Raw genomic sequence first — 10,620 nt, forward strand, 5'->3', positions numbered from 1 at the left:
CTTCCAAGGAGTGGCTGGTGGGTTTGAACCGCCAGCCTTCTGGTTAGCAGTCAAGCGCCTTAGGCACTATGCTAAATTCATATATTTAGCAATGACCCTTTTTAATATTTTCTACTTATTGCTATTTAACTCTTGTGCAATTTTGTTTAAACTTTCACATTGTGTTGCTACAGTGGAAGAAGCCCCATGAGGACTGAGACCATGTTTTATGCTCTAATGGAATATGAGTGCTTGTGAATGATGGATGAGATCAGAGAGGATACCAGTTACTATCTGAGTGTTCTCCCACTTTATTTCTCTCCCACAACAGGTGGGGTTCTAAGACATCATTTTCTTCCTTTGGCCAATAAATGGAGTGGCTCATCCTTACCTGGCCCATATAAAGCATGCACAGAAAGCTATAAAGTAGCAGTCATTCATTAGTACCTGACATTCAGAGAACTGAAATTTCCAGCAGCTTCTGAAGAGCAGCCTAAAAGCCCAAACCTGAGTACTCAGATAGACTCAGGATGGGGCATCTGTAGTTTTTGATTCAATGAGCAATGTCAGGAATATTGGCTAGGTCATCAGAGAATGTCTTCAGGTCAGGGACTGATGGAATGACTGCTGCTTTATAGCTTTCTATGCATGCTTCATAGGTAAGAGTGAGCCACTCCATTTCCAATAATATGTGCCCAGTACATTATAATTATACATTATTAATAACATCCAGTACATAAATTGTGCAACTGCTATGTGTGTAGCCCAGTGTGGTGCTTGGTAGAGCCAATCTTTGCTCATTAATGAGTTTCAATAGCAGATTAAGATCCCAACTAGGCAATACTGGCAGACTTCACTTATCCAACAGAATTTAGCAGTGATGATAGTGAATATTTCAACAAACAACAACAATTTATCTGTCAGGTCAGTGAAGTCTGCCAATATTGCTTCACTGGCATCTCAATCTACTACTGAAACTCATCAATGAGCCAAGATGTCAGCTTGTGGACAAGAAGAATAGCCTAAAAGCCCAAACCTGAGTACTCAGGTAGATTCAGGATAGGTCATCACAAGAAGACTAAATGTGGCTGGAAGCAATTCAGGCCTCCCTGGCACACCTTGAAGAAGGGTACATGATTTCCTTAATGACTGTACCACCAAAGCTCCTGCAAAAAGGGTGTGGGTGCAGCATTTGACCTCTTCTAACTTCCCTGGGGTGGGGAGAAGGATCAAGATCAACAGCCAAAGGCTGATTTCTATGAGGCAGAGGTCAGACATACCACCACTCCCCAAACTCTTTACCAATTCTGACACCAACTGTCCCTTCCATGTTACTCTCTACTTCTCCTGGGTTCAATAATTCATTGCAATGGCCACATAAAACTCACAGACAATACTTATAATTATGGGGTTTATTAGGGAAGTAACAGGTTACAATTCAGGATTGAGAATGTTCAGGATACAGTTCTTTGATCAGGACAGCCTCCCTTCAACTGTACCCAAAGGCAGGTCTCTGTCTGGCCCTTAGCCCCCCTGCCTGGCCTGTGCCCTGCTTGGGCAAGTGTTACAAAGCTCTTTTAGCTATGCCTACAGACGCCAAGGGGAGCTCTGGTGGCATAGTGCCTAAGGCATTTGACTGCTAACCAGGAGGCTGGCAGTTCAAACCCACTAGCCACTCCTTGGACGACTGGGCAATCTACTTCTGTAGAGATACCACCTCAGAAACCAAAGAAGGGGTTGCTATGAGTTGAATCAACTTGACGGCAGTGAGGTTTTTATTTTTATTTGTTAATAGGTGCCCAGAGAGGCATCCCACTCCATCTGCAGCCTCCTGCCCAAAGGCACTCAGCTTTCTCACTCTGTGGGCCAGCAAGCCTACCACTCTGTTTCATGCCAAGTCTCTTGGTTCTGCTGCCTCTGCTGCTGCCATTTCTCTGCCACTATTTCTTGCCACGTCTGGTGGCACACTTCTCTGTATCCTGGATCAAGGAAGTTCAGTGCAGGGATCTCAGGTTCAAAGGACGTGGTCTATTCCCTAGCTCTTCTTTCTTGATGGTATGAGACCCCTTTCTGCCTCTGGAATGACTCATTTAAGCCTAGCAGGTGGCAAAACTGACCAATACCCCCATTAGGGTTCTATACACCTTATTTTTATGGTCCTACTCACACAAGGGGAGCTCTGGTGACATAGTGCCCAAGGCACTTGACTGCTAATCAGAAGGCTGGTGGTTCAAACCCACCAGCAACTCCTCAGAAGGAAGATGGGGCAATCTACTTCCGTAGTGATACAGCCTTGGAAACCCAGGGAGGGGTCGTTATGAGTCAGGTTTGACTCGACGGCACATAACAACAACAACAACACTCCCACAAGTGTGCCATGCACCTTATTTACATTATTAACAATCTGTCCAGTCTCCTTGGTGGGCCACAAGCACATCACATTCACATAGTCCCATGCAGTCATCTGGTGGTAGTTAAAAAGACTATGGCTAGAAGGGCCACACCAAGCAATTCACTGCACCATAAGCTCCTTTCCCAGACCTCGTAAATCCAAATCACTAAATGGGAGCCTGGTATTTTACTAGCAGTCTATTTAACTCCTATTGGGCAAGTTTGGGAAATGCTGAACTAACCAAGCTTTAGAGTCAGAATAACCAGATTCGAATTCTAGTTTGGGAATTTCTTAGCTGTATAACTGGACATAGTTTGCTTACCTGAAAATGAGAATAGTAATGTCTACTTCGTAGCATTAGTAAAAGGATTTTAAAAGCTATTTAAAGAGAATAACAAAGGTCCTAATGTAGATAGGTTGTTATGGATCAAATTATATCCCAAAAATGTGTTGGTAAACCCTAACCCTATACTTATGTGGTTATAATCTCATTTGGGAATGAGTTTTCTTTTGTTATTTTAATGAGACAGTATTAGTGTAGGATGTGTCTTAAATCAATCTCTTCTGAAATACAAGAGAGATTAAACAAGCAAGTGAGTAAACAGAGATGGGAGAAGATAGATGGCCATGCCATATGAAGATCACCATGGAGCCAAAGAATAGAAGCTGAAGAAACAAGGATCTTCTCCCAGAGCCAAGAGAAAGAAGTCTTGCTCTAGAGCTGGCACCCTGAATTCAGACCTCTAGCCTCCTAACTGTGAGAAAATAAATTCCTATCCACTTGTGGTATTTGTTATAGTAGCACTAGATAACTAAGATATAGGCATTCCCTAAACGTTTTTTTCCCCCTGTATCCTGAAGATTCTAGGGAACTACTGGAAGTTTCTGAGCAGGGTAATGACCTGTCCAGATTTTTGCTTTAATTTCAACTCCTCCTGCAATACCCAAAGAGTTGTCCAGACTCTTCTGTAACACCTCTAGTGACAAAAGATTAAATTTACTATGTCCAGAAGCAGTCCATTCCATTCTCAGACAGCTTTAATCATTATCTCTTTCTTCCTTACAGTGAGCTAAAATCTGCTTTGGATGACAGAACAAATCTAATCCCTTTTCCACATGACAGGGTGATGCAATTAACTGGGAGTAAGGTGGGGGAGGGGAGTCCATTTTGAATATTCGGCTTCTTTGAGGCACTAAGAAGGTAGCTTTATGCACATGTCCAGCAAGTAGTTGATATGCAGGTCTGGAGCTCAGTAAAAAGATCAGAGATGTCATTTATAAGAGAGTATTTGAAGCTGTGAAAATCAATGACACTGCCATTTACAGGGCAGAGCTAATGAAAGATATAGAGGAATGATCAGTGAGGTAGGAAAAAAGCCTTTAAAGGAAATTTTGGAAACAAATGTGGTGAGGTGGCTAGACCAATGACAGAGAACCAGTGAGCCACTCACTGAATTGCACAACAAAGAAGTCACTGCTGATCACTGACAGAGCAGACTTTTGCTCCTCTGGGCTACTAAAAGAGAGGCTATTTGAAAAAGTAGCATCAGCAAGTATAGATGACTCCAACATTTCCCAATCTGTGTATTAGTTTCTGAAGATCCAACATTAAGACAGGTTTTTCAAATAAGTGTCCCATGCTCCTATCTTTTGGGGAAAACATTGCCTAGTATAATCTCTCCTGGTGATTAAGAAAATCCTACAGTAAAGAAACATATTTTCCTCTGCTTAATCCTACATTTGCACAATTTACTGAAACACAGAGCTGATTTGTCATACAATATCTATTAACATCCTGAAGAACGAGCAATTCCTAGTATGTAATTTGGCAAATATAGTGAGCAGAAGAGACAACAGTTTAATTATTGCTACCAATGGAGTTTTTCTTTCCTTTTTAAGAATGGAAAAAACTTGTATATGTTTATATGCTGAAGATAGGAACCAGCCTAGAGTGAAAGGCTAGAAACAGGAGTAAAAAGGAAGAGACCAAGCCAGGCTCCAGTAAATTGGTTAACAGAGGACCTCAGCTCACTGCTTTAGCCATAAAACATTATCTCCCTGCAAATCAAAACAACAATGAGATACCATCTTGCTCCAGCACTAGTAGCAAAGTTCAACAAGACAGAAAATAACAAATGCTGGCGAGGTTGTGGAGAGATTGGGACTCTCATACACTGCTGGTGGGACTGTAAAATGGTACAACCATAGTGGAAAGCAGTATGGCGATTCCTTCAAAAGTTGGAAATACAAATACCATTTGACCCAGCCATCCCATTACTAGGTATATACCCTAAAGAAGTGAGAGCCATAACAAGAACAGATATATGCACGCCGATGTTCATCGCAGCACTATTTACAATAGCCAAAACTTGGAAACAACCTAGATGTCCAACAACTGAGGAATGGATAACCAAACTTTGGTACATTCACACAATGGAATACTATGCAACGCTAAAGAATAATGTAGAATCTGCAAAACACCGCATAACGTGGATGAACTTGGAGGACATTATGCTGAGCGAAATAAGTCAGTCACAAAAGGACAAATATTGTATTAGTCCGTTATTGTAAAAGTTAAGGAAATGTTTATATATTGGAGGACATTTTCTTTGTTGGTTACCAGGGGTGGGAGGGAAGGGGAGGGAATGCTGTTAGATAGATAGAGATAAATATTGATTTGGGTGAAGAGAAGGGCAATGTACCAAATGTGAGTGACCAATATGGCAGCATTGAGGATGAGAAAGACAGAGAGAGTTACATGGGCAGTACAAACAACAAATATGAACCCCTTTGTAAATACAATACTGAGTTGTTAATGAAAGCAAACATGGGTATAGGGATGGATAGATGGGTGAACAAGCTAAACAATTATGTATGTCTAAATGGAGAGTGTATCCAAGATCATATACAGGGTTGGCAGACAATGGGCCTCTCGAAGAGTATGAAGGGATGGACACTGGGAGGAGGTAACTATGGGGAGGAAGTGGGAGGGGAGCTGCTGCATTGTAAATTTTGGTCAATGACATGAGACAAAGTATATGTGAACTGCTGTATGAAAAGTGAATTTACTTTGTAAATCTTCACCCAAATCCTAATAAAAAAAAAAACATTATCTCCCTTGATGAAATCTAGTGACCACAAATGTTACCTATTCTAGTTTAGAAGAGTTTTATATTCTAATTCTATTTACATTATATACATATATATTATATATTAAATGGTTTATATTTATTTTCCTCAGAGGATACAGAAGTTACCTAGACAAAGTTAAGGGCAGATTACTGAGAAGCCGTTTTAATTCTCCTGGAATCCAGATTTCTGGGTCCATGGAGTTCGAGTGACCCATCCAGGCCATTTGCCCTTAGGTATCCTTTTGAACCTTGAGCCTTTAAGGAACTAGTTTTCCTGGAGTCACCTTCAGGTCAAACTATAGTCTAGTAAGCCGCTTAGTGGAAATCATTCTGCTTTAGGCATTGGGCTCTTACTAAGAATTATATATGTGCAGTCAGTTTAGAGAAGCAGGAACTCCAGGGTGTAAATGGATGCTGTTTTAGGATATATGGAATGTCCTGAATTACTCTGTTTTCACAACTGAGTGACCCTGAAGCCCTGTACATGCTGTGAGAAACCAACATGGAAGGAATTTACAATGACCCTCAGGACACTGCCCTGCCTGTCCCTCACCTATATAACCTGTTTTCACTGTACTCTCTTCTGAGCACCTTTCAGACACATACAGTTGATGCTGCCTGATTCAATTCCTTAGGCCCAGGCCAGAGAAGGGTATTCCAATAGGGAGCTCAATGCCTCTACTCTCCAGGGAGCACTCTAGCACAGGATAGGTGGAGAGGGAAAATCTAAAAATAAAGCTCTCTGAAGAAACCATCTCTCCTAAAGAGCAGCTTCCCACGCACGCACACTGGAGTGCCACATCTGCGGGGGCTAGAAGCATAGGAACGGAACAATCCTGACCAAATCACATAAGAATTACCCTTTCTCAGGGTAAGACAGCACATTTCTAACTCCCCCCAACAGCACTTCAGTGTCTAGGCTGCAGAACTGGGGTACTGATTTAGTGACAGAAGAAGAGTTTATTTTCCAGAAAACTTGAAAGACCACCAGTGACCAATCTAGCCTTCCCACCATTCTCTTCCCTTCAAAGCAGGAGGTAAGCACAGCAAATGTGAAGAAAGCTGCTCCCAACACACAAGCAGGTGAATTGAGGGTTCATTTAGAAAAACACACAAAGGTTCCAGTGGGCTTCTGGCTCAAAGATGGGCTCCACTGGCTCCCTGCAATAGGGGCAGAGACTACCAACTGAGAAAAGAGAAATCAAACATTGTGTGTGTGGGGGAGGAATCAAACTCACTGCCATCCAGTCAATTGCAACTCATAGTGACCCCCTTTGGGCTTCTGAGGTGGTAAATCTTTATGGAAGTAGATTGCCCTCTTCCTTCTGTGAAGTGGCTGGTGGGTTTGAACCACCAACCTTCTGGTTAACAGTCAAATGCCTTAGGCACTAAACCACCAGAAGTCCTTTGTGAAAAGAGATGTAATCAGCATTTACATTGACTCACTATCATCTCACACCCCAAGGACAGAGCAGTTGTCATGTTGCCAGGCAACTAGCAAATATGACCTCCCCTCCCCCAGAAGGTTTCAGAGGCCACTAGCCAAAGCCTGCCAAAGTTCATTCAGCTCAAGAGTTTGATGTAACTCCACACCTAAGCACACTGAGCTACTTCTGGCACAGAGGAGTAAGCCCACACGCCATCTCTTTCTCTAAGGATCTTAACCTTGGAAAGATACAATATCCTGGCACAAGACTGTTGGAATTCTGCCACAAAGCCAAGGCAGAAAGAAGAAAACAAACAAAAAACAACCTCATTGCCATGGAGTTGATTCAGACTCACAGTGACCCTATAAGACAGAGCAGAACTGTCCCATAGGGTTTCCAAGGCTGTAAATCTTTATGAAAGCAGACTGCCACATCCCAGGGAGTGGCTGGCAGATTCAAACTGATGACCTTCTATTTAACCACTGCATCACCAGGGCTCCAGGAAGGAAGAGGAAAACTATACTTAATTCTACAAGGAGTCCATAGTGCTCATGTAGAAATCCAATTCCCCCAAAGGTTTATACTTTGACCTGACAACTATGCCAAGATTCAGAAGCTCAACCCTGGACAATATCTCATAACATGCTTTCAACAGCAACAGGAAGTACACTTGGTGTTATATATCTGCTCCAGTCCCATGAGTCATAGATTATAGCAGACCAGTAGAGAGGAGAGGAGGGGTGAAAACACAGTTAAAAACCCAGAATGCAGCAACCTGTCAGTTTTTTGGTCTCTTAAAAGTTTTGTCACCCTGTACCAGAACACAGAGATAGTTGATATGCTCAGATACAAACCATGATGTCTATTATGCATATGTGAAAGAGGAAGGTGGTGCCAAGCTTTCCCTCAAATCACAGTTTGCAAGCAAAGTACTTTGAACATTCAAGTGCTACTTGAATGCTGACTAGCAATAACCACCCAACAATATTTTACAATTAGAGCAAACTGAAATCTTCTCATACTAAGTCATTCATGAGCAAAGATGAGGAAGCTACCTCACAAAAGGGAGGAGATACTGACCATAAAATACACAACCTGAGCATATAGTAAGAAGTGTTTTTTTGTTTTGTTTTGTTTTGTTTTCAAGTACTGAGAGTACACACTCCCTACCCCATCAGTTAAACAAGAAGGGATGTGTTGGCACAGAGATCCCCTCTTCTTCCAGCACAGAATCTGTTGCTCAGAAATTTGGCTTACCTGACATACAAGGATCTCTTCTCGCTTGTTCGGAGGGACCCAGACCCAGAACTCATGCTGCTGTTCATCATTTGTTCTCGCAAGTCATGTATCTTTGATTCAAAGCGACTGTACTCTGTCAGGGAGACAAAGGAAAGAGGCAAAGAATGAACCCAGCCTGCATGCCAGCAGCCAAAAAGCCAGGGGACACTTGGGTTCAAAGCAGCCAGAGCCAGCCCAGTTGATCTTTGCTTTCATAAGCAGAATTCCTCCTCTAAGCATAGACAGACAGACTTCCCTCCATGCCCAGACTAATAGAAGGAAGAATGCACCTGAAAAAGGAATAATATTTGGGCATGTCGAATGGAAAAAGTTTTTATCTACCCTGAAATCTCACTGATCCTTAAAAAAACAACAATCAGAAAGAGGCTCCAGTTTGGTCTTTAGTAATCTTTAGAGCAGGCACTAAAGCCCCAAGGAGAGCAGATGGAAAAGGAGACTTTCCAAAAATGCAGATTTCAGAGTAACAAACAGATGGCTCTGAGATACAGAGTGAAGAGGCTGGAAAGGACCTTCATTACTTTATTCCTAGGTTAACCAAGAAAACAAACCAAACTCACTGCTGTTGAGTCAATTCCAACTCATAGCAACCCCTCCTTGGGTTTCTGAGGCAGTATCTCTATGGAAATAGATTACCCAGTCATAAAAATTCTTCCTGAGTGACTTTTTTTTTTTAAACGGGGAGACTGAGACCCAGTGCAATGGTAAAAATAAAACAAACAAAAACTAGGAAGCTGTAAGAGGAGATAAAGCTCTGAGTTACCAAAAAAAAAAAAAAACTCACTGCCATTGAGTCTACTCGGACTCATAGTGAAGCCCCTCGTTGGGTTTCCGAGGCAGTATCTCTATAGAAGTAGATTGCCCCATCTTCCTTCCAAGGAGTACCTGGAGGGTTTAGCTCCCTTTAAAGAAACAGCATCTTTGGCCTCAGTACCTATTAAACATTAAGACATAAATTCTCTCAAATGTAGAAGTAGGCTGATCCCTCTTCTCCAAAATCACGTTGTCCACAGGGTCATAAGTCCGTGCCCAGCCTTGTATCCCTTAAGAAAATCACAACAGCCTGAAACAACCTAATCATTCTGGAAATGATCGGTTTATACCCAATTTAAGAAAACTTGATATAGAAAAGTTAACTACAATCATACAAATATACAAGTCTCGTTATAGAGCCACTTTGCTCTGACATTCTCCTTGTGCACTTAAAATCCAACATTCACATTTAACACATATACAAACAATTACACACTATATTTTAGGATTATATTTGTTGCATAAAATGGAATACATCTATAGCACAGGCTGTGGAAATGGAAGAAACAGGAACAATTCATAATGAAAAGTCGATTTTAAAGGAGGAGAAAATCCATTCTTGGGGTTGAAGGTTAAGGAAACTGCTTTAAAATAAAGTTTCCAGGGGAAAATTCCACAAAAGCACTTTCACACACCATAAAGGGCTGGCAAGAAGCATCTTGATCTAGTCTATGTGACTCTACAGGCAGAAAACAAAACACCTGTTCCAACACCTGACACTCCCCCTTCCCTCAGCAAAGCAGACCTTCAGCTGAATATAAAGGTAAATTCTAAAAGCCTAGAGAAGGGAATGGAGTTCTAACTCATACAAACATCCTCTTCTCAACAAATTTTCCTTCTGTTCACTGTGTTATCAATGATGACAAATTTGTGTGCTCCTTCATTCATCACATACTGCTGTTACAGTGATTTGTCCTCATTACCTACTCTCATCCCTGAAATTGTGGTGAAAGTAGTTAAATCACTAATTCACCCATTAAAGTGGGGGGGGCGGGCAGAGAGAGGCAACAGCTGGACAATCTCCCTGTTCTGAAAATTACAAGGCAAAACATCAATATCAATGTGGTATTCAAATCTAAAGGTGGTGACCAATTTGTCACTGAAGCCCTGGACTGCCTGAGAGCACCGTGGCAATGTGTCAGACCTAGACATCAGCTGGGAACTGGCCCAAGCCCAGGGCTTGGCACTCCACCTTGACCCAGGATCTTTTACAGTTTACTCCTCTCTTGTCCTCATCTGAGATGACCAAGAAGAGAACCATGTGAGGCAAAGAGATTTCGGACTAGGCAGCCCTTTCTTGGGGAAGGTAAGTAAAAGGGAGAAATATGCATGAACTCAGAGAAAAAAAAATACATCCAATGTTTTCTGAAACCTTTTCTCCTACAGCAAATAGTTTACATAGCATATTCCCTTCTTTGGAACTGACTTGTCTGCTTAGCAGCAGGTCATGGTAGTTGCTTAGTAACTAACGCAACAAATGCAACACACTGCGGTTGAGTCGGATCCGACTCATAGCGACCCCTCCTTGGGTTTCCAAGGCGGTATCACTATAGAAGTAGATTATCCAACCTTCCTTCCAAGG

At 42.0% G+C, this 10,620-nt stretch overlaps 1 protein-coding gene across 1 annotated transcript in view; it reads right to left on the bottom strand.

The window, feature by feature from the left end:
• DLG3 (discs large MAGUK scaffold protein 3) overlaps positions 1-10,620 on the bottom strand; it is a 94,121-nt gene that overhangs the window by 44,025 nt on the left and 39,476 nt on the right. The window contains 1 exon segment of the mRNA XM_042783270.1: positions 8,187-8,301. Coding sequence (XP_042639204.1) covers positions 8,187-8,301 — 115 coding nt within the window.

Source organism: Orycteropus afer, unplaced genomic scaffold (genome assembly GCF_000298275.1).
Source record: "Orycteropus afer afer isolate SDZICR_OR568_19922 unplaced genomic scaffold, OryAfe1.0 scaffold00796, whole genome shotgun sequence".
NCBI lineage: Eukaryota > Metazoa > Chordata > Mammalia > Tubulidentata > Orycteropodidae > Orycteropus > Orycteropus afer.